General features: G+C 35.8%; 3 protein-coding genes across 4 annotated transcripts; all 3 read right to left on the bottom strand.

Moving 5' to 3' along the window:
* Positions 1-319: 319 nt before the first annotated feature.
* On the bottom strand, positions 320-12,497 carry LOC133878801 (DNA replication ATP-dependent helicase/nuclease JHS1). The gene is made up of 34 exons (XM_062317339.1): positions 11,932-12,497; positions 11,310-11,477; positions 11,003-11,227; positions 10,640-10,702; positions 10,221-10,430; positions 10,041-10,094; positions 9,896-9,957; positions 9,549-9,681; positions 9,269-9,379; positions 9,076-9,172; positions 8,741-8,823; positions 8,042-8,107; positions 7,491-7,646; positions 7,308-7,363; positions 7,071-7,128; positions 6,885-6,995; positions 6,739-6,795; positions 6,260-6,394; positions 5,907-6,161; positions 5,521-5,595; positions 5,223-5,344; positions 5,056-5,128; positions 4,850-4,954; positions 4,571-4,738; positions 3,696-3,765; positions 3,459-3,610; positions 2,469-2,546; positions 2,281-2,373; positions 2,052-2,189; positions 1,830-1,869; positions 1,658-1,731; positions 1,370-1,507; positions 785-904; positions 320-611 (listed from the first exon to the last, which is right to left on the bottom strand). Exons 1-34 carry the CDS (start codon positions 12,448-12,450, stop codon positions 453-455), a joined length of 4,224 nt encoding a protein of 1,407 aa, XP_062173323.1. The 5' UTR covers positions 12,451-12,497; the 3' UTR covers positions 320-452.
* A 2,512-nt stretch (positions 12,498-15,009) lies between these two features.
* Positions 15,010-20,923, bottom strand: LOC133878802 (uncharacterized). 2 transcript variants are annotated; one of them, XM_062317340.1, is made up of 8 exons: positions 20,037-20,923; positions 17,692-18,133; positions 17,337-17,587; positions 16,954-17,187; positions 16,769-16,861; positions 16,582-16,683; positions 16,013-16,481; positions 15,010-15,397 (listed from the first exon to the last, which is right to left on the bottom strand). In XM_062317340.1, exons 1-8 carry the CDS (start codon positions 20,118-20,120, stop codon positions 15,393-15,395), a joined length of 1,680 nt encoding a protein of 559 aa, XP_062173324.1. In that variant the 5' UTR covers positions 20,121-20,923; the 3' UTR covers positions 15,010-15,392. The 2 variants fall into 2 exon arrangements, with proteins under 2 accessions (XP_062173324.1, XP_062173325.1); XM_062317341.1 differs by having other exon boundaries at positions 15,010-15,349.
* LOC133879217 (early nodulin-like protein 1) lies at positions 20,120-20,748 on the bottom strand. Its single transcript, XM_062317748.1, has 2 exons — positions 20,191-20,748; positions 20,120-20,125 (listed from the first exon to the last, which is right to left on the bottom strand). The coding sequence occupies exons 1-2, from the start codon at positions 20,746-20,748 to the stop codon at positions 20,120-20,122; spliced, it is 564 nt and encodes a 187-aa protein (XP_062173732.1).
* Positions 20,924-24,264: the final 3,341 nt, after the last annotated feature.

Raw genomic sequence — 24,264 nt, 5'->3', positions numbered from 1 at the left:
TAATTTTAAATATTGACCATAAAATGAATGGTCTCCATTTTATTTGAAATGATCATGGGAATCATATTCCCCAAATCTGGGCTTTTCAGCCCCTCGACTGGTATGGGAAACCATGCATGGTGAATCGGTGATGTTTGGTTAGGATAAAATGTGAGAAATGTTTCCTTACCATATTGAGCTCCCAACAAATTTTTATACTACAAGATACGTAGTGCAAATCGGTATAACCACGTGAACTAATTTTGCATTTTTCTTAAGATTAATTGCAATTGATTCTGCTATGCGCATAGAATGGAAAATGTAGATTTCAGATGACATTTTCTGTGTTATTTACATTTCCAAAAATGTTACAAAGAAAACTAGTTTTCCTTCTATTCACAACGTTAATATTGGTAACAAATTATCAAAATTATTTTATTTACAGTGACAAGAAATGGAAAAGGAGGAAAATTTTATCTCAACTGAGAGCATCTCTTCAGCTCTTCCCTGTAACTAATTTCCGTCTTGGATATCCTCAGAATGCCTGATTGCTCATCAACTTTCTTGATGAGAAGTTTCAGTAATGGAACCTTCGATAGGGTTTTGCATGACCCTACCATGATCAACTTTTTCTGTCCAAACAAAAAAGAAATAAATGTGAGAGATATGCTAACATGAACCATTTCCCCATATAATCAACTCACAAAGCACAAGATTTACAATTGCAACCAAGATGTTCGAGTAAACTCCAAATTTATGGTCAAATATTAGTTTTTGATACGGGGAAAGAACTGATGATGCCTACCTTTGCACGTGTGAGAGCCACATTAATCCTATGCCAGTCACCAAGAAGGGAGGAAGAGCAGTCCCTTGGATTTTCACTAGACCTAACAAATGACACAAGTATGCAGTCCTTGTCTCTTCCCTAGACCAAAGGAAAAAATAAAAATAAAAAAGTTAAAAATTTCAATGATATAGGATATGATCGTCAAACTTAACTAAGAATATAAACAAACCAAAAAAAGAAAGAAATGGGAGATTGAGTATTCCTCATCGTCCAAAAAAAAACAAGTGGGCTATTATTAGTTTTTGATAAGTGAAGGATTGAAGCATAATTAGTTGGGTCAAGATAAAGCAGGTGGAGCCCCTAAAATCTGTTCCATCTTTATCACAGGACTGAGCCTGAACAAGTCAGTCTAATTATTATTATTATTTTTTTTACAATGAGTAATTGGCCCCAAAGGGAAGAAAAAAGAAAGATTCCAACTAGTGACCTCCGTTTCACAAGTCACACAGTCTAATCAAAGTTTCCAGTAATTAAGTAAAGCTAATTATCAAATCAGTTTCAGAAAAATAAACAATGACACAACAGTCATATAATCAACCTCACCTGGTATTTATCAATGGTATGTATCTCCACAGTGGTTATGTATATAGCATGGCGTATGAGATTTGCCTGGGAATTATAAGGGGTAATGATGCCAATATCTTCCCCTCCGATTCCATTGTTCACCAATTTTTCGGTGACCTATATGATTAACAAAATGGGGAACAAATATCATTCATTAAAGCTTTAAAGTACTTATAGGGCTTCAATCAAGAAACAGAATTCAAATGAAATGATATTGGGCCTTAGGTGACAAGAACTATTTACAGCACATTTAAACTAAAATCATACCTCTGCAATTATGTAAGCTTCGATTGGATTATTCAGAGTCTTTTTATCTTTTGCCTCAAAAGCAGGCAACATATCTGAGTTGTGAAAAAATTATATGTAAGAAACCAAGCCATTTAACAAAAATCCGTGAATGGAAATTACAAGAAAAGCAAATGACTATCTATTTATAAACCTGTATCAATAAATATGACTGGTTTGGTTGGATTCAAAACCTGCAATCATGAATCACTCGGTAAGGGCATTTAATATTTAGTAGTTTAAAATTGAAAGATGAATTTCAATTGCACAAGATGACTAACCATACACAAGATGACCACAGAATTACATTACACATCAGCTACAGGCAAGAAGAGAATAGATCACAATGGAACTGCGTGCAAAAGAATGCTCTTACCTCCTTTAGCCACAATGAACAAGACTTCAAACTAGAAAAGTGAAGTTTGGCATTGGCTACTTCGGAGGAACCACAACGTAATCTGTTACCATATATCAAGGCATTTGATAGTTCCATAATGCCTTGACACATACGGTACTGCATACAGATCAGCTTAGTAAGTAGACCTGGTACAGAATAAGTACCAGATGAAGAGTCGACTTTAAATCCAACACTGAATTCAAGTTACCTGGCTCTGCAGTGCTGAAATTGCCTGAGGATGTGCTTCTGACAGCCTGCAAAACAAGCTTATCCCCATTCCATTCTCCCGAGCCTCTGTGCTCTAGAAATTGATAAGCACCATATTTTTAATGAGCTAAAAACATTATAGCAGGAAAAGTTAAGCAAAAAGAACTATAAATACATAAGATGTATCACCTGGACAAGAGGAGGTAGTTGATAATGGTCACCAACAAGGACAAATGTTGAAGCAAACATCAAGGGTCCCAGAGATACCTGATAGGATAATCACTCATAAATCCATTACAGAGTCCAACACAACAAACAGCATTTATTAACAATGATTGTATTCATTAACAATTTTTCGTAGACAGGACCACCATGTCATTAGCAGAAAACAGCCTAAATATATAGGCAGAACAACAAACTCAACTTAACTAAGCTTTACTTTCAACCATATACAGGATGCATAACAACCTGAAATGCATGATATACATATTTTAACTCTCCACAAGATATACTGACAAAGAAGTTATGCAGTAATAAAATCTACATACTAAGTTTAGAAGCATCATCAATTTTAAAGAGAAAACATACAGGCCTGGCCCCTATCAGAGATGTGTGCCCCAAATATATAAACACTCCAAATTGCCAAAACTGGAGATCACCTAAAATTTAGCAGCTAGTCGCTGTTTTCCATGTCTGTATCACATTCATTTCTAATTTTATAATTTTTTTCTTGCTCTCGCCCATCTCAAATATACACGCTCCAGCTGTTTCATAATTATTACCAAACATTATCAACATAATGCATGCTTCATTTTATTGGTACGTTTCAAAATATCAACTTTCATATTCTGAGGGAAAGATATGTTCACTGTCCACACAAATGACCGATTTTTTTTGTTTTTGATAAGTAACACGAATGACTGATTTAGAAATGCAAATACCGTGTATGTTTGTCTGTGAGTGTGCGCACGCTTGCTTGCGTGTGGGTGCATGTGCATATGTGTTTATAGAGAGAAAGAGAGATTCACTTTTCAAAATCTCTCAGCCACCAGATTGCAGTACGCCCACTTCTTTAATTTTAGTTTTAAGAAGATGCCTCCAGTTGCATTTTAAAAACCTACCTCAACAAAAATGAATTTATAGATACTGTAGAACCCATAAACAAGAAAGGAAGCATACTGGGAGGGTAGTCTGTCCAGCTTCATCCATGATGCAGACATCAAATCTCTTGTTGGTGAGCAAGGGACTGGTAATTCCAAGACAAGTAACTGCAACAACTTTGACTTGGTCTAATCTTAGTTTAACATCTTTGACGCTTTGTATGTTCATCCCTGTCATAGAAACCTTCAACATAAGATGGATAAGAAATAAACTGATTTTATTACAAGGAATGCTCTTAACAATTTATAATCTGACCTGAAAAGCAATGTCCCCGAACTTCCTCATGTACAGCTTCATGTCTTCCAATACGTACAAAATCAATGCCCTGATAATTTAAAATTTCAATACCACGCAAGAGAGATTGATGATAGTAATATTAACAGGAGGATACAGGGTGCAATGATCATCATACAATCATAAGGACAATCAGAGAAATGAATTGATGTGCATGTCCACCACAATTGGTTTTTGAAGACTGAGAAAGCACTGCTTACACCGAGGACTGAGAACTTCTAAGTGCTTCTCACTAAGCATTCTGGTGTGCCTAATGCTAGAGGCAACACCAAAAGAAAAATTGGCTGAAGTGGAATGAATAGGCACGATTACCAATAAATCAATAACAAAATCATAGATAAGACCCCAGTTTAAAGAAACTTTATGACTCGAGCTTATGGGCATGTTGCCAGAGCGCCAAATACTGCATTACAGTCAAACATGCTTATCATAGAAAAAGGAAGTTGGGATTCAAAGTTTTCAATCAGTTGGGCTACTGTATACAAGGCATCACGTAACATGAAAGACCAAAAGTGGTTATAGAAAGAAGGTTCCCCATAGTTTCAAAACCATATTAACAACAAACACAATCTTATTTCCTTTTTACTCTCAAACCTACTACAAATCTTTTATTACTTGATTTACAAACAACTTATAGCAAATTTCGTTCCAAAATAAGCTGCGTACAAGTAAACAGTAGTAAGCAACACACAAAATAATGAACTCAAGCAGACAAGTATATTCACTGACCACTTGAAGCATTATATATAAAAAGTGACAGATAAAGAAAATGAAATAAAATGGAAGAAACCAAACATTAATATAGTAATAAAAGATGAAAGGACGGTAGTAATGACCTGAGCTTTTAATTTTATAAGCAAATTATCAACAGCGGAGTTTGTATAGGATGTAAGCAAGATGGATGCGCCTCTCATCAACAAGGCCTTCACAGCATGCACCATTGTAGAAGTCTTGCCCGTTCCAGGCATTCCTAGTATTAGAGCGTAATCCTTTGCGGTAAGTATCTGAATAATAGATAAATAAGTAAAAAGATGCAACCCATAGATAATTGGTCAGAATAGCTTCAACAAGTAACTGTTCAATAAATTGGGTTGTCAGCATGCTGTACAGAAAACCTTAAGGATAGCTCGACGCTGATCATCATTCAAATTCTTCTCTGACCATACATAAGCTATTGCTGGATCTTGGCTGAATATACATCCACTGTCAAATTTAGGAGCCTAAAAGGACGCACACATGCAGAACCATGCAAAAAAGGTGCCATAGGATTAGGAAAAACGTAAAAACGTCCAGGACAAACAACATAGCAACAAACATTCACCTCAAGGTCAACAATTATCTTCCGAAGATGAGTACTTTGCACACTTCGTAGAAAAAGTTGTACAAGGTTAAACCTTCAAATAATAACATCAAGCATGAATTCAGCCAGGGTACAATGTCTAATGCTACAAAAACACATCCCTGAATAGTTAAAATACATGTATGTACCTCATAACTGCAAATGAAGTCATGAATTCATCCTTGTCAATCCGCCAAACCTCTCTAAAAAGATTCTGGGCTTCTGAAGAAGGATTACTCCCAGGAAGTCGTAGGCGCTTTGAAAAAGAAACCTAGAGTTTTATAGAAGACAATTTGCAAACTGATAAATTCATCGAAATATCGTAGTTCAAGAGCAGAAACTACTATGTTCCGTAACACATCCTGCTGGAGCAGGTTTGGCACCAATTAGCTAATTTTTCAGTTCACAGTAGTAGATATAAAGAGTTATAGCAAATGAAATACTTACAAAAACGTGAAAGCGACTGATTTCTGTAATGACCCCACTTGCAATGGTTAGATGGCCAGATTCGGTGCTAAGTATCTAAACATAACATGGGAAAAATTCGAAACTAACTATTATGAGAAAAATTAAAGATGAAATATGCCACATGATATAGAAATTATTACAGTAACATAATGTGCAAATGACTGTGCAGCTCATAAATTGTCATATGTTAGCAGAAGAAATTGGATCATGCTTGCTAACTCATAAGGTAGCTTTGTAAGTTTGTAAGTTCTAGTTGCTTAAGAAAGCAAACTGCAGATTTTTTGTGCATGCATCAATAAGACAAATATAAGTGAACTTAGCTAAAATGACATCATGCACAAATCTATACAAGAAAATAAGTGTACCACATAGTCTCCACTTTTAAGTGTGCAGTCCATATCACTTGTTGGAGAAGTGGCTACAGTTGAAGAATCTCTATTAGACGCTTTCACATTGAAAGATGTTAGATCTCGATACACAAAACGATAAATAAACCGGTTTTCTTTAAGAGACTTCTGATGTGGAAGTTCATCTGACGCATCAAGAACAAGAGAAGAAAGGAAACTAGTGGAATTATCATGCTTCAAACTATGCGAACGCCAGATTTTTTTCTTTACAAGCTGAGAATAAAAAAGAAAAAGCATGTCAAAGAATTATGTAAAATATTTTGGGTAGTCTAGCATAAATAAAAATGGACATAATGGCTTCAAAGATGCACCTCAATCTCTCTAGCTTCTAAGTCAATCAACCGGTCCCAATGCCGAAGGAATGTGCAATGAGGAACTGTTAGGTGGCTAGTATGTGAATCAAACACATCTCCTAATCCACTGGTTTCAGTGCTACCACCATGTGCCTGCATCAATATCACATTAAAGCTGATGACAACACTAATAGAGTACTGAATAGCGTTCTCAAGGCCAAATAAAAATAAATAAATTTTGCGGAATCTGGTACCACCCACTTGGTGGGAATGGGTTTTCTCACATTTCATGGGTATACCAGGTTCATTATCAATGCAATGAGAATGAATTTTTTGATGGAAAAAAAATATTCATTCTCATAAAATGAATTTTACACAAACCAAACATGGGAATGACCAGCTTGTGAATGAGTCCCATTACCCCACTTCCATAGCCAACAAACAGAAGCAGTTTAAGTAGCATAACAACTTTTGAGTCCTTCAAATCAAAAGATTACCTTGTGATAGATGCTACAAACATTAAGATGGCGACAGCCTTTACACATGTTCAGACTCTGTAGAAAATTGCAAGAATGTCAAATAGCAGTCCAGCAAGGTGTTGTCCAGAACACAATATACTTAACAATTCGGTAAATGGTCATACCTGTATCATTGGGGGTAGTTGTTGCACTGTTGATGCCTTGAGAATATCATTTGCAAGTTCATTACGACGCATAATTAGCCCAACCAAATCAGATCTTCGAACCACAATTCCCTTTATAGACAGTAAATACCACTCAATAACGTCAAAATTTTGAGAAAATGCTTGTGTAGTTATATCTGAATTTACCTGCGTCTGATCTGACTGTAGGTAATATAAAAGACCACGATCAATATGCTTTTTGTACCTGAATAAAAACTAAAAACAAAGTAAATAAAAGTATGTTTTTTTCTTAAAATTTCTCATAACAGAGGCATCTGACATCCTCACCCCCCCCCCCCCCCCCGCGGTTTTTTTTAAAAACAAAAAAAAAAAAAAAAAAAAAAAAAAAAAACAAAAACAAAAAAGAAAGGATAATGGGCACACCTCTCAGACATGAGGAGAGTGTAAAAGATTACTTGCGCACAATGTTCCATAGATGACTGCAGAAATCACAAGTGTCAAAAATAAGGATAATACCATAGAAGATAAGGTGATTTGAGTATTTCAAATTTTCAATTATTCTAGCATTTCTTGGCTAACAAATTGCAGTAGCAACTATAAACTTGCCTGGCCATTCGATACTTTCCCAGTTTTAAACTCTAAAGGCATAATCTTCTCATTAGCTTGATTTTTGTTTGATGTTATTCTGACTCTGACAGAAGCATCAATCATCCCTTTCAAGCCATATTTAGGGGCCCATGCCATCTCCTCAATATCAATTACCTGCATTTATAACAGAAATCTTCTAAATATAACATTAATATCGTTTACATTGAACTGAGGAGAAAGTAGCACTAAATTTTACAATCTCAAACTTCACATAACTTGAAGCGACTCTCACAGGGTAATTGCAACTAGAGACAACTACAATTGTGATAAATATTTGAATATTGATTCAAATGTATGCTACTACTATCGATTATCAGGTGTAGGTTTGTCCTTCCTATATTTATAGGGACTACAAGAAAGATAGGTAGTGTACATGCAAATCAAAATCTACACATGCAACCATGTAAAATTATATTCATATGATCTATAAATGTATAATACGAATGCATATGTATAGATGCAAAATTGAAAATGACATCATACAAGTACAAGTAGGTGAGAGGCCTTGCCTCAGATAGGTTAACTTTTTTCAGCCCATCATCAGATCCAAAATCAACAGAAGGAGCTTTTGAAACCTACCAACAGACAAATTATAAGATCATTAGACTCAAGAGTTGGAAGTCTCCATAGCTTTATAAGGTATAGAATGGCAACATATTATGCCTCTATCTATAAGGTTTCAAGTACACCAACAACCAAGAAAAAGAGAAATCGTATATCTACAAAGACATAAATTTATTTCCGTAACACATATAAAACAAGGATAGATAAAACAAATAAAAAAATAAATAAAAAAATAAAAAGGTGTAGAGTAGATCATATAACAAATTATATAAAGGCGTGGCAACTTTCGGATGGAAATGGGGTGGGTTCATGCATCCAACCCCTCGGGTTGGACATGGAAATTGGGACTTGCAACAGATGACTAATGTAGGTCTATTTACACAATTCTGATACAGGTTATAGGGTATTACAATGTTACAATTACCACTAAGACATAAACAAGCGCACAAAAAAAACCCACAGTGCAGTCCTGTAAAAATGAGTTACAAAATAAATGAATTGGCTCCATGCAGGAATTTATGTGGTTCACAATCAATCCAGCTAGGATGAGGTAAAGCTTTGTCAATAATGAACCAAATCCATACTAATACAAAAAGATAATCAAGAACAAAAGTAACAGCGATGAGAAGACTACATAAGCGTACCTGTGAGTCCTTGAATGTGATGATCCAATTCAACATTTTTGGGACAGCCTCAATCAAGGTTTTCTGTATATCATTTTCATTTACTGCAAACCCCAAATATGGAGAAACTAAAAGTTTTAGACAAGATAATCCATAGAGTTAAAAGGATGGCTCTTATTTTAAATATTTTGTTAGGAGAAGCTAAATTAAAATATTAAGAAATAAAATTTAAAGAGATTATGGTCCATTGAACATATGCAAATGCTTAAGGTTCTATGAGTACACCCAAATGGGGGAGGACATTGCCAGTGAGAAATTAGAAATTATAGTTAATTGACAATTATATATGTTTCCACCTCCACATGCATATAGGCTTTCAATGTTTTTTTGGAGCACCACTCTTGCATATTCCTCCAAGAATTGTACAGTTGGAACTTCCTTCATAAGTCCAGCCTGAAAAAGGAAAGAAATATTACAATTGTAGCTCATGAAAAGAAGATTGATTTTGCATCAAAAAAATTTACGAGGTACTAGAGGGAGTTCTGAAACCTGAAAAATTTGGTGCAGCAAGGTACCAATTAAAGCTGCAGTTGAATACTCACTGGACTTTAGCCTCTCATCCAGAACAGTTCGCCTAGAGCAACTGAAACTACCCGAAACCTAAAAAAAATTTCTTGTTACGAGGAAGAAATGAAGTAAAAGTAAGCTCAAATCTAGTCAACTTATATCTTCATAACAATGCTTTGGAGTAGCTACCAGGAGTAGAGCCACAACAAATATTGCCTCATGAAAACATATACATACAATATTCGAGAAGCAGGTAATTTACCCGTGTTCCAGACAGCAATATGTCAGGATGAACAATTATAAAATTACTGTCACGATCTATGTCACACTTTCCTTCATCATCAAATTCACCAATGACATTCACAGTATCTCCAGGTGCAACTACACTATAAAACCTGACAAGACATGAAAGAAGACAAAACTTGAGAAACACTACAAACATAATTTTCAACAACAGCCGTTGATTAACCTATACAACAACCAATCAGGATTAGCAAATTTTTGGACTTATGTGACTCTCAATAGAGGTGAGGGAGGGGGGCAGGGAGTGGTTCCAAAAACAGTGATAAGTTATAAAATGCTGCAAAGAAAGATAGGTGCCTTACTTACCAATCTTCCCACAAATACACAGCACGCTCTTCTCCACTATGCTCGTTCAGTAAGCGAAGAACCTGAAAATCAAGCGATCAGCTTTAGTACTGTTCTAGTTCTATTGCAGAAATGAGGTGGTTTGTGTGTAGAGCTTACTGAAAACCTTATATGGGCATTGAGTACCAGATGAGTCAGCAGGCTTACACCTCTCAGACACCTGTAGCATAGATGTGTTTCGCATAATCAATCTTTAAGACCTCATTCATTCCGTTATCAGCATCAAACCATTAAAGTAAAGCATGCCACCAACAAAAGGACATAAAATTTGAAAGGTAAAGCATACCTCCAATACAAGAAAATTACAATTGGAAGAACCCCCAGTGACCTCTTCTGGTAAATCCACTGCCACTCTTTCTACTGCAGGATCAACTTTGACAGGCATCTCATCATCATTTCTATCATGAGACTTAGATGAATATGCCTCCATGTCACTAGATAATGAGTCTTCAACAGAAATGACATCCTCTACTTGATCCAAAAGTTCAAGCAGTGCCTAGGAGAATATAGGAACAAATAGATCTCATTGGTAATTAAGACTACTTATGGGAATATGTAATTGATTCCTGCATAATAAATTATGTAAACTTTCTCACTCAGCAATTGAAAACTTGCACTTGTGTTCTCAAGATAATCCAACACTTGAATCAGAAAAGAAGCATGAAAACTGATCAGCATAAGTAAAACAGCATAGTACATCCATACCTTTTTGTGCTGTCTTAAACCCAGCTGATCAGATGCTCTATTACATGCAACACCATTAGCAATCTGCAGTTTAATTACAGTGTAAATGAGAAAAGGAAAAGTACACACTTTACAGTGGAAAAGAAAACAGAAAAGATCAAGAAATCAGAAATTGTTTAGTCTTACATTATTTCTGGTGTTTGCTTCCAGAACAAAAATAATGAACCTCGAAATATATAGAATATCAAACTTAGTTAAAGGGACGTTTTCTACAGTCTTTTCTTGTATCCTAAATAACAAACCATTTAAGAAAAATGTTTTCTTCTTGGTCCTCCACCTTCCTGGAATACAAACAGAACCAAACATTTTTTATGACAAAATTACCTTATCATGGCAATATGACAGAGATGGCGGAGTTCGGAATGGACTCTGCCTACTAGCAACTCCAGTGCTTGTCAATTGACTTTCATTTCCATACAAATCCATATCCTGATCCGGGTTAACCCTTTTCAAGCCAACCCTATTTGTGGATAATAGAGATTTTTCAGCAGCCTTTTTTGTCGGGGATGAAAGCCACTTCTCAACCTTGCCAGATGTACCGGGAGAAGTCTGTACCACCCTATTAGTTAACCATATGATCAAACCACTACAAATTGTCAACAGATGCAAAATTCTTAACCAACCAACATGCCTTATTCTGTGAACATTGCCGAAGGTGTAAAGCATTGAGCCTTGAAGAGTCAGCCAACACTCTCATCATCTCCGGTATGCGCTTCGAAACTGCCTGGAGTTTTTCGTTCACCGGAGATATCTTCCATGTCACCTCATCACCCCCATCATCCTGGCTCTGCTTTATCAACTATCCCCATGCCAATTTTCAAAAAAAAATAAAAACGAAAATAGAAATCACTCTAATTAGCATACCTTAAGCATTTCCATAACTTTGTTAAAACTAACAATTCAATTGTAACATGTAAACCTCAAGCGTTTCAATGTAACTCACCATGCAGTTCTTAAAATCCTAACCATTATTTTCAAATTAAATAGTTCAGATTTTCCCACCAACATTTACTTCCTTTAAATTTTTTTAAAATTTACTTAATTTATTGCATTGGGTAAACACTGATGTGACAAAATCTGCACCATTTAATTTCAAAAACAGTCCAAAAAGAAATTGAGCTGAAAATACCATAAACACAATCAGCATAATTCATGCATTGCCAACCTTTAAAAACAATTACCAAACACGTGATCATTAGCACTACTAATACACATTAAGCTGAACTACAATGGATTTGCCAATGTAACTTTACCATTCCAGGCGAGAACTTGAAGCGCTTGAGAGACACGGACTTGGAAACCTCCGGCGACACCTCCGACAGGTTCTCATCAGAACTAACACCCCTCACCGCGATATTATCCGTCGGCGTATTCTGCGACGCACTATTCGGGCCATTCGCCTGCGAACCCGACAAGTTTTTAGTGTCCCGGTGCGCCGAACCCTTATGACTCGGGTCGGGTTTTTGCAAATTTGGCGCATTTTCGGGATCATTTATCGGGTTTCGAACAGGCAAACGCGATGTCTGTGGCCCTGAACTCGGAGCATCGGTGGCGGGGTTTTGCGAGGTCGAAACGGCGGCGTTGGAAGGGGAGGCCGGCTTGGGGTTCTGAGAGGCTAAGAGGGCGTTCTGAGTGTGGCGCTCGAAGAAATGTTGGATGCCAAACTTGGAGGGCTGGGGTTGATTGGTTGGGTTGGATTTCTTCGAAGATGATGATGTTGATGTTGATGCTGATGAGGAGGAAGAAGAATTGGGCTTTTTCCTCGGAGGCATTGTTGAAGCTCTGCAGTAAGAACTAGGGTTTGTCACTTCATTAGCTTCCAATTACTGCGCGCATAGTCAGAGAGAGAAGCACACGGAGGGCTTTATATTTTTCAATAGCTTAGTCATTAGTGATTTCCCGCCCATAGTTGTGGCGGTCTTTTTTTTTCTTTTCTTTTTTTTTTAAAAAAATATATATAAAATATTTTTGAGATTGTTAACCAACCCTCTAGGCTCTAGCTATTTGGGGTTGCCAAAACACTCCAATGGCATCACAACCACCTTGATGGCTCGAGCCTCAAGGGGTAATCGCATCCACCGGCTTAGCGTACCACCCCCTCACTCCTAAAGGGTGGTTAGCCACTAATGGAAAGCCATCCCAACAATTCTCTTGAGGTAGTTGACTACCCACCTCTCAATTCCCTTTTATTTTTTTTAATATTTTAAATCTTACATAGCACTTTGAGTCACTTTGACCGCAGCAATTTAGTGACTAACATGATAAGTGTCATATTAGTTTGTAAGAAACTGTTTGTTAATGTGTTTTGTGAGTGTTTTTATTATTTTTTTTTTTAAAATGTTTTTATGTGACATAATGTGAAAATTGTTTTTGTAATATTTATGAGTGTTTTGTGTTTGAGTTGTTTGTTAATTTTGGCTTGCGGAATGCATTGTCATCCATTCTTAACCACTTTTGCTCGTGTAGCAACTTTTACTTCTTTTTTTATTTTATTTTTTAAAAAAAAAAAACATAAAGCTAGTTAGAGAACCACCTTGTCACATGGGCAAGGTGGTTAAGAATTGTGTCTGAGGATGGCAAAAAATCACATCTCTTAAAAAAAATAATTTTTTAAACTAAAACATAGGAAAAAAAAAAATTGTTGATTCAGGTGCTAATGAAGTTATTTATAAAGAAAGCTACTCACGGTCAATAAAAGTGCCTCGTGAGTTATCCATAAATTCAGCTAACTTGAACTTCGGGAACGGAGAGCCACATTTCAACATGAAATCACCCCTCTTATTAACCCTAATTATTTTAGGGTTAAATACATTTTTGCTTCTTAGGTTTTAATAATTTTATTTTTTTCTTTATTTGATTATAGGTGGTACCTCGCTTATAGGAATATACCAAAATATTATCTTCATCAAGAAAACTAATAGAATTTAATGTCAAACCAATCAGAATTTGACATGTGTTTAATATCTTATTAAAAATAAATAATTTTAAAAAAAAATATATCAAAAATTCAATTTTTTTTTTTAAAAAGAGTATGGGTTTGGCCAGGTGGCCAAAACCACCTCCAAGCCAAACGGGGGTGGCGCGAGGCCTTTGGGGGCAGTTTTGACGACCCCCATTTCGCCATTTTGGGGTGACCTAACCACCCCCAATAGCTTTAGGGGTAATTCAACGGCTTCGGACCACCCCCAGATTGGCCCTGGGATGGCTCAGCCACCCCTTTGGAATAATTTTTTTTAATAGTTTTTTAGTTATTTTTTTCTTGATTTTTACATTTAAATTTTTTAAAGATTATTATTATTATTATTATTATTAGGGAAAAATACAAATATTCCCTACCAATTGTGTCAATTTCCCTCATAAAACTACTAAAAAATGTCAATATCTCTCCTAAGACCAACAAAAAAACAAAAATGATCCTAATTTTTTGTTTTCAATAGGACAAAAAATGTTCTTATTAATTCAGGGAAAAAAAAAATTTTTAAAAAAAAGAAGAAAATTTAAAAAATAACTGAAAATTATAAAAATAAATAAATAAAAAATTGAAAACCCAATTTTTATTTTTTGCTTTTTTATAACTTTTTGTTATTTTAGATTTTTTAAAATAATTTCTTAGTTTTTTTTTAATAAAAATTAATAATTTTATGAAAAGTATTTTTGTCATTAAGAAAACATTGACACAATTGAGAGTTTGAGAGAACATTAACAATAAAGTGATAATTTGAAAGAGTTATGTGTACTTTTCTCTTATTATTATTATTATTATTTTAATAAAGTATATAATACGTGTTAAGTTTTGATTGGTTTGACGTAAAATTTCTTTAGTTTTTTTAATGGCAGATGGACGGAAGTACTATTTAGGTATATACCCATAAGCAAAGTACCACATGTGATCAAAAGTGAAACCTAAGGAAGGAAAATAAAGTTGTTAAAACCCATGCGGCAAAAAAGTATTTAGCCATTATTTTATTCACAAACGTACCACTATTGAGTTAATGATATAAAAAATAGATCATTTTAATTTATGAAACTGAACCCTTGCCCGAGCGAGTTTGCAGGAATTTTAAATCTATTTCCATTCTATTTTAAATAGGAAGCTAAAAACATTGTGCTGCAAAGTGCATAACATGGATTAGGATTTGTATATACACAGAAAATGAAGATTCTCAAAAGCTCTATTTGATGCTGCAAAACATTCAATATGCACAGAAAATGAATATAAATACATTTTTAAAAGAACAGAGCATAAAATAATTTAATTTTCTCTTTGTAAACAGAACTTACACATTAATTATAACCACCATGACATAATCTGAGCAAGAAATTAAGACAGCTCAGAGAAGGGGAAAGTCAAGCATTTGTATTCATTCTCTTACATTTTCATTTGATGATCTTATATTTCTTTTGATCTGCAGTAAAAGATCCTACTCTCATGGTTTAGGTGAAGATGGAAGTACACGGATATGAAAGATGCAATGACAAAGATTACAATTTAGTAACATATTTATCTATACATTTCATTTTTCAAAATTCAGCATTTGTTTCTCACTTACACAGGAAGATGTTGATTGTAACATTGTATCCTTCAACATTACAGAGTACAAAAGGCAAAACATCTCATGTTTGCAACCAAGATTGATGGATTTTCTTGACATCTCCTGTTTCACCCTCACCCTGATCATCATTTGCAAATGAGAATCACGACAACATGTAAGAATCATCCTACAATAACCATAAGACAATACCAAAAACATGTAAGAATCATCCTAATCACAGGCATATTTTGATATCCACATCCAATTTCTGTAAACCATTAACACTATAAGCTTGATGCCTCATATGAGGGACTGAACTGCATAAATCAATCTTAGTAGGTGGTAGCCACGTTACGATGGGAAGCAACTGACAGCTCCAATGACAACCATTAGAAAATCATTGCCTTAATTTTCATTGCAACAGTATAGCAAATATTGAAAAGGAATAGGAGAAGAAGATCTTGAAGGAACATGGGAAATACTGGAAACTAAATGTATTTGCACAAGATCTGTAAGAGGAATCTGACCATTTCAAGAAAGCAGCTGAAGTGTTATGAATCTGAAGTATCCTGTGACATATCAAAATTTAGGAGGATTTGAAGGTTTGGCCCTTCTATGCATGTTCTATATAGATGATGAATCATATACATCTAGAATGTCACACACACACACAGAGAACATATATTTATACGGCATCCAAAAGTGGCACATAGTAACAACAATTTACCTAGTGTAACTTATAATAATGCATTAACCTATAGATGAGCATTTCAATCCTATGGTCCAAATCATTAATTATTACCTGATCCACTACCGACAGATGATCTCACATTCAAACATGGTATGAAAGCTCTGTTCGGCGTTGTGGTATGCTGAGTGACCTCGGGCACGGATATCGACTGGCGCATCATTTCCTCAAGCTGGCAAAAACGGGCCTCATATCGCGTCACCATCTGTGCCTGTGACGCCAACACTGCATCCATCTCTGCCTTGTGTCGTGCCCGTTCAGCCTTGAGTGCTCGGTCAAGAACTTCTTGAGAGATGGTGGAATGCCTCGAGCTTTGTGATCGTGCCTGTGAGGGTATATAGTATGAGTGTATGGTTCCCCGCACAGGCAAAACATTCGGCCCAACCTGCCGAACCCTGCCAGCATACTCGGGCTTATTGTCGTGCGCCTGGGCATACGCGTCGTTTGGTGCCCAACGTACCGTCCCTTGTGTCACGCTCGACAATGCGGCAAGGTCAGTTGGTATTAGCTCTGTCATTCTCTCCTGTATGTTGTATTAAATGTTGGTGTGTCAAATAAGTATTAATCGTAAAGAATTTATCACACATATAAGTAAAACAAAATATGAAAGGTGAGTAGCATACACATCTCTCCTTTATTACATCATTAGGATAGCTTCCATCCTTCTTCTTATGTGATTTTATGTATGTCTGTGCTCGTGTAGGAGGAGTGCCATTGGTGATAGTCTGCCGAAAAAAATAAAACAATAACACATGTTTATATATATTCAAATGTTTACATCTATATGAATAGGGTAAATTACACACATACCTCCTCGTGTGTCAACCTCGCAAAGCTTTTGGACCCGGCGCAATGGGGAGTATTGTTCAATGCTCGCAATGCCTTCATATGAGCAGCATACTCCTACACAATTAACATTCTTAATATTTTAGTACTAACACAATTACATGAAATTAATGAAACTACACAAAATAGTAATATAACTCATGACCTACCTGATTGGCCCTGTCACACCATTTATCCAACAACGCTTCCAAGTCTTCGGGGTCGTACTTAGAGAGGTTTGCTTCCCCCACTCTTGCCCGTACCATCTCGGGAGTATCGTCTGACTGAATGTTAAGCTGTTTTTTTAATTTGTATCTCCAACTCTTGAGCTTTTCTCCCATGTCCCGAAATGCATCCCGCTTTACGGCAGCTAAATCATATGTTGGCGGGATGTAGAAGTCTACCTGCACAAGTTAAAAGTTGTTAAATTTAAAAAACTAAACAAAAAAATGTCATGTGTGTGTGTGTGTGTGTATACACAATTATTAACAATACGTTATATATATTAACAATATGTTACGAACGTTTCATATAACATCTAGTTTAAACATACCATGAGGGCATTCCATACATCCTCCTTCATACTATTCTTTACATGCGCCCAAGCGTCCCGTATATGCACATAGGCCCCACTCCTTATTAGCTTACCGGTCTGCCGTCTAAATTTATTAGCGCTAAGTCCTACAGGTTGAGACGCTGCATTATACTCCAATACAACCCTTTTCCCCGAGGGGATCCCCCAATTATTGTGCAGGTCTGCAATGGTTAACACTTCGAAACAAGTGCTTCCATCTAGATTGATACCTAACACATTAATAATTACTGATGTTAATTATTTCGAATTGAATATTAACTACAAAACATATATACGTAAATATTGTTATTTTTTTAAAAAAATATATACTTACTTATTGTCCGAATCTGGTCAGGGCGCAAGACCTGTGTAGCAGGGTCCTCGGGCTGCACATCATGCGTGTCACCTGCCCCCCCATGCAGGTCGTCCGGAGCCTGTGTCTGGCTATTGTCCAGAGGCTGTGTCTCACTGTCGTCTGCACCCGAGCTGCTATGGGGGAATAGCCGCGCCACATGACTAGGGGAACACACCCCTACCTCCTTCATCGTCGACGGCATATGTGACAGATGAAATGAAGCATCTGTGTCGTACGATGCAGGTTGATACTCGTACCCCAACTGGGTCAAGCTTGTATGACCATATGCTCCAGGGCGTACAGGGGTCTGCCCTTCCTTCGTGTGCTCAAGGTCACTAGATCCCAACCCCTGTGCCGTAGGCAGCCTATACTCGCGTGGGGTCCTCTGTGCTCTAGATTTTTCCCTATAACTCATTGTAATCTGTGAAATACATCACACCCCCAAATTAATTAATTGTGTATACATTAATGGATGAAATATGCACCACCATATATGAATGACTCACATATTTGACAATGAGATATATATCATTTACCAAATGCACAAATTGTATACAACAATCACTCGCATGGGGTGGGGTCTACCACCACATGGGCTCACCCCACGTGAGTGATAGTTGTGGAAGAATTGTGTAATTGTTGTTTTTTTATCATTTCCCTAACTTAAGACAGACGGGTTACTATAGCCCAGGCTAGGCAGTGACAGAAGAATTGAAAAAAAAAAAAAAAAAAATTGTTTTGCAAGTAGTATGGACTTAGGAATTCAATTAAAAAAGTATGTGACTATTAGGTGCGCTAATAGCCTAGCATCATTGTAATTTAGCCTGTACGAGATATGTTTCCGTTTCACGTTATTTATTTGATTTATGTGCTTAATATAGATTATGCACGTGAGCTAGGAATGTTAATAATGTGACTATGGGTTACAAAATCTATCAAGACCTAACAAATTCAAACATCATGTTTTTTAGAATTACAAATGCCTACTTATATTATCTTCGGTCTCGGCTAAATGGTTTGTTGAGATTAAAAAGATTTTAAAATTTTAAATTATCAGCAGGGATAATCAAACAAGCAAGCACTTCAGAGATTCACTAGAGAAATCATAGAAATTTCATATGCATGAAAGCTAGAAATATCATTTACTCAACAAATAAACATTAATTTCCTGTCAATACTATCCTCATAAACAAATCAACCTCATGCAACATCAGTAAAACAAGCAGAACCCAATGACAACTGACAAGTCCTAAACTGAGTACTAATCACCAACTGAATTCTCCAAACTAAATGAAAATAAATGATCCATTCGCAAGAAGTTTCTGATTCCAGCCATATTAGTTAGTTTTATTTTTTGTTAGTACAGAATCAGCAGCTTCAACAATAACATTAATGTACAGATAACGTTTGACGTGTTACAGTTTTTAATATAATTTTCTTACAAATTGAGATGATAATACCCGTAGTTACCTTTACATAGAAAAATAATGATAATAACTGTTGAATCATTTTGCCCACAGGAACTGTCTTTGAAAAAGCAATGGCTTTTTGTTTTTCAAATCTATCTCAAAGTTTCTTTTTAGTAAACGAGATGCACACTTCATGGGACATTTTTTTTTTTTTTTTTTTCATTTTTCTATTGACTTCATAGGGCTTAAAGCAGTAATCTCATAGGCATGGCCGGCTGATAGACTAGGCAAATTAGGCAATTGCCTAACGCCTCCAATTAAATAACGTCTCAAATAGTAATTTTTGGGTAAGCCGGGCGGCGGCAGTATTGTAAGGAGAGATAGAGAGAGAGAGAAAGAGAGTAGAGTGAGAGGAGAGGAGTTATGGCCCAAGGGGGTATGACACGCGGGACAAGTGAAATGTCCCGTGCAGCATGCCCCCTAGCAAAAATTTGTGACATGTCGAACAAACATGTCACAAATCAAAAATTGACACGTAAATAAATTATTTACGTGTTAAATTTTGCCATGTCACTAATTATTCAAATTTTGATATACTTATTTAAAATTAAGTAGACTTTAAAAAAAACACAGATTACTATAGCCATTTCAAAAATCTTTTTTTTTTTTTTTTTTTTTTTGGTAGTAACTACGTATCAATTACTAGTTCATGTCATAATCACATTCTTAATTTTTACTTAATTTATTGCATTGGGTAAATAGTGATTTGACAAAATCTTAACCATTTAATTTTAAAAAAAAAATTAAGCTATAAATACTACAAACACACGATGAGCATAATTCAAAAAATGTAATCATTAACACTACTAGTACACTTTAAGCTGAACTACAACGAAGTTTCCGATGTAAATTTACCGTTATAGGCGAGAACTTGAAGCGCTTGAGAGGCACGGACTTGGAAACCTCTGGGCTCTGGCGGTACCTCCGACAGGCTCTCATCAGAACTAACGTCCATCACCGCCATATTATCCGTCGGCGTATTCTGCGACCCACTATTCGGATCATTTGCCTGCGAACCCTCCGACAGGCTCTCATCAGAACTAACATCCATCACCGCGATATTATCCGTCGGCGTAGTCAGCGACCCACTATTCGGATCATTTACCTGCGAACCCTCCGACAGGTCCTCCTCATCAGAACTAACATCCATCACCACGATATTATCCGTCGGCATATTCTGCGAGGCACTATTCGGATCATTCGCCTGCGAACCCGACCAGCTTTTAGGGTCCCGAGACGCCGAAACCGCATGTGTCGCGTCGGGTTTCTGCAAATCCGGTGCATTTTCGGGATAATTTATCGGGTTTCGAACAGGCAAACCCGATTTCTCTGGCGCTGAACTCGGAGCATCGGTGGCAGGGTTATGCGAGGTCGAAACGGCGGCGTTGGAAGGGGAGGAGGGCTTGGGGTTCCGAGAGGCTAAGAGGACGTTCTCGCCGTTCTGGGTGTGGCGTTGGAAGAAATGTTGGATGCCAAACTTGGAGGGCTGGGGTTGATTGGTTGGGTTGGATTTCTTGGACGATGAGGAGGAGGAAGAAGAAGAGTTGGGCTTTTTCCTCGGAGGCATTGTTGAAGCTGTGCGTTAGCACAGTAATAAGTCAAGAACCATGCAATTACTGAGCACAGAGAACAATGGAGGGCTTTTATTCTTCCAATATGATTTCTCATTTGTAATTTTCCCGCCCATACTTTGGAAATTGGCGGTCTCTTTTTTTTTCTTTTTTTGAGAGAGAGAGAACGGACGGCTTGCTATTTCAGTTGACAGTTTCAAACCATAATTAGACTTTCGTTTGGTTCGTGTAAGGAATCCATTTATTTGGTAGAGACAGAGTACGGTCTATTTATTAAGAATAGTTGGAATAACTATTTCCAAGAGGTATGCACGGTGGTCGGAGCCTTAGGCGATTTAAGGCTCTTAATTGAATAAGGTCTCTAATTGATAATTATATAATAAATATTTTTTTTTTTTATAAAAGTTAATACAAAAAAATATATATTTTAAGGCTATAATATGATAAAAAATTAATAAAATACTCTTTAATTAATGCCATACTTAGTAATTGTACAATATAAGTTATTTCTAAAACAAAATTTAAGACTATGATACAAAACGATTTAATAAATAGTTTTTAATTAAGGTTCTCAAACGCATTTGGATCCTCTCTAATTCATTTAAATTTGAGAAGCTCTGGTTAATTTAAATAAAATGGCAAAATTATAAAAAATATATATATAAAATGACCATTTTGCCTTGATTGTTATACTAACTAGCCCTTTTCTAGTTCATTTGAACTCGAGATGATCTTTGTCCCCCTCAATCATAGTAAAAGAAATTCTAAATTGAAAGTTTCATTATTCATATTCAAAATAATAATAATAATAATAATAATAAAAGTTCATAAATTCTTGAAAAGTCCAACTTATTTACTCTTTTTAAAAGCCTTATTTTTACATTCATGAAATTAGTTCAACGTGCATAATGTTTTTTCCAACGTTTATTTGAATTGAATGTTTAGAAAAATGACAAAAATTAGCTATAAACCGGTTTAATAAGTTGACAAGTGTCATAAAACATGTGACTTTTAATAGAATTTAACGGTACAGTGTTAACTTCCCATTTGTTTTGTTTTTTTTTTATTAAAAAAAAAAAAAAAAAAAAAAAACATTTCTTCTTTTAACGTAATTTATTTCTCAAATAAACCTGTCATTTAATTCTTCTAACCCCCTTCTTTTTTATTTTTTCCTATGTTTTTCTTTCTTCTAACCCTTCTTCTTTGTTTTTGTTTTTTTCATGTTCTATTTCCAATTAATTGGCTTTCAAGTGATGAGTAAGAGTTGAGTAAGAGTTTAGTTGTGAGAGATTTTTTTTTCTTTTTTTCCAAGTTTTTTCTTCACACCAGGATAGTGACATTCTTTAACAGCAAGTTTATTTGATGGTTCTTTTATGTTTATGAGTATTCCCTTTTTGTAAGCTAATTTTTGTCCCTCTTCTTTTCAAGGTTTTTTTTTAAATTTTATTTTCAGCAGGTTCGTTCTTTTTTTTCTTTTTTTTTTTTTCATGTGTTTGGCTTTCTTCTGGTGAGCAGGTTTATTTGTGAGAGATTTTATTTTATTTTATTTTACTTTTTTTCCAGTTAGGACAGTCCAGCAGGTTTTTTTTTTTTTTTTTTTTTTTTTTTTTTTGTCCTAAACAGAACAATTTTTTTCCTTTTCTTTTTCTTCCCAGTTTTTTTCCGTGTTTGCTTCTTAGAAAATATTTTGTATAACAGAAAAGTTTTCATTTTGTTTCTTAATTGTAACTACAGTAAAATTTACATCATGTCATCATGTACTTGATGGTTCTTTTATATATGCTCATGAGTATAAGAAGGAGGTTAGGAAAAAAAAAAAAAAAAAAACGAAGAGGAAGAGGAAGGGTTAGAAGAAAAGGAAAAAAAAAATGAAGAAAAAGTGAGTTAGAAGAATTAAAGATTAAGTTTATTTGAGAGAAATATTAGGTTAAAATAATAAAGTTTTTTTTAAAAAAAAAAAACAAAAAAAAAAACAAAAAAAAAGAAGGAAAGTTAACACCGTTAAAATCTATTAAAAGTTATATGTGCATCTCACATGTTTTAGGACACTTGTCAATTTATTAAACCGGTTTGTAGCTAATTTTTGTCCTAAAAAAAATATAAAAAGTTTTCAAAGTATATAAATTCTCATTGTTTGCTTTGTGCATAATAAATAAAATTACACCATCAATAAGCTTCAATGTCCAACAATTTTTGCTTTCACGCCTCCCCCTCTCTTCCTCTCTTCTAGAGCCCTCCCCTGTGAGCATGGTTTTCATCGGGAGGGGGTAGCTTTCACACCTCCCCTCCCGGTGGTGACTTCCCTCTGGCTCCTCATGAGTCAGGGTGTTTTTTGTTCCCCCTGAGTTGGTTCAGTGGGGTTAGTTTATTCTCCCAACCTCTAGGGTTATGGAGCAATTGTTCATCCCAGCTAGATCCGGTGAAGGTTGATCTTCCCTTAGCCTTTTTGGGCTATGGTGGCTTGTTTATTTGTTTTCCTTTGTTTTTTCTTTTCGTTTTGGCAGGATCGTTCATCTTAAGATGTCTTCTTTGGGGGAGTGGCCGAGCTAACTTGTCGTCGGTGGGATGTTTTGACCCGTTTTTTCACCTTTTTTTTCATTGATTTTGGAAGCCAGATCTACACTTCCTCATCGACTTTTGACTGACACGCGTCACCCAGTCGCGTTTTCCGTCGTCTTCCACCCTTGCCGCCGCAAGATCCAACCGTGTTGATTGCCGGAGATCGGCGCGTGGTGCCCATGCACGCGCCTGGGAGCTCTCTGCTATTTGGTGCGCGTGTGGGCCACGCTCTTCTTTTTTCAGGCCGGTCTCGGTGGCAACCGGTTATATGGCGTCGGACCTCCGTCTGGGTGGTACCGGTGTCGACTCGTGTCCTTCACGCGCTGCTGCCCGATGTCTTGGTCCTCTCCTCCATTGCCGGCAACTTGTTTTGGGTGGTTTTTTTGCTAAAGTGTTCTTGTGTTTTTCTCTTATTTCTCCGGTCACAGTCTGCTTGTGTTTTGGTCAAATTTTTATGAAAATATTTGTTGGCTAAATTGCTAGATCAAGTCTTTTTTCTTTAGAGAGTGAGCGTTAATGTAAGAGAAGTTCAAATGTCATTCTTGTAAAATTTGTATTTCTGCTTAGGCAGCTGTCTTACTAAGTCAGATCCTTCTGGCTTAGAAAATGGGGGTCTTATCCCTTATTTTCAACTTGTAAGCCTCTGGGCTATTTGCAATATCAATAATAGAATACAAAATCTGTTCAAAAAAAAAAATGTCCAACAATTTTTTCCCGCATTATGTTCTATTATAAATCAATCTTTATATAACTTATTTTCATTTTTCTCTTTATTTTTCTTTAAATCTTTTTATTTAATGTCTTTGAATCAAGTGATAATTCATTGTATATCTCATAAGTTATATAAAAATAAAAATATAAAGTTTGAAAATACATTTTACAAATAGAAAAAAGTGCTATAATTGACATATTAAAAAAAAATAGTATAAATATTAAAATAAATTTACTTTAAT

The sequence above is a fragment of the Alnus glutinosa genome, chromosome 10 (genome assembly GCF_958979055.1).
Source record: "Alnus glutinosa chromosome 10, dhAlnGlut1.1, whole genome shotgun sequence".
NCBI classification, from domain to species: domain Eukaryota; kingdom Viridiplantae; phylum Streptophyta; class Magnoliopsida; order Fagales; family Betulaceae; genus Alnus; species Alnus glutinosa.
Note: the sequence above shows the minus strand (reverse complement) of the source record. Positions and strands in the feature narration are given on the sequence as shown.

What these genes read in the sequence shown, in the direction of transcription:
- LOC133878801 (XM_062317339.1), bottom strand. Translation starts at nt 12,450, where the DNA reads ATGCCTCCGAGGAAAAAGCCCAATTCTTCTTCCTCCTCATCAGCATCA. An exon ending in TATTGCTGTCTGGAACACGG is followed by an intron (nt 9,380 to 9,548) that starts GTAAATTACCTG and finishes AATTTTTTTTAG; the next exon opens with GTTTCGGGTAGTTTCAGTTG. An exon ending in GGAAAGTATCGAATGGCCAG is followed by an intron (nt 7,364 to 7,490) that starts GCAAGTTTATAG and finishes TGATTTCTGCAG; the next exon opens with TCATCTATGGAACATTGTGC.
- LOC133878802 (XM_062317340.1), bottom strand. Translation starts at nt 20,120, where the DNA reads ATGAGAGCCTGTCGGAGGTACCGCCAGAGCCCAGAGGTTTCCAAGTCC. An exon ending in TGACCAGATTCGGACAATAA is followed by an intron (nt 17,588 to 17,691) that starts GTAAGTATATAT and finishes TTAATGTGTTAG; the next exon opens with GTATCAATCTAGATGGAAGC. An exon ending in ATGTAATAAAGGAGAGATGT is followed by an intron (nt 16,482 to 16,581) that starts GTATGCTACTCA and finishes TACAACATACAG; the next exon opens with GAGAGAATGACAGAGCTAAT.
- LOC133879217 (XM_062317748.1), bottom strand. Translation starts at nt 20,748, where the DNA reads ATGCCTCCGAGGAAAAAGCCCAACTCTTCTTCTTCCTCCTCCTCATCG.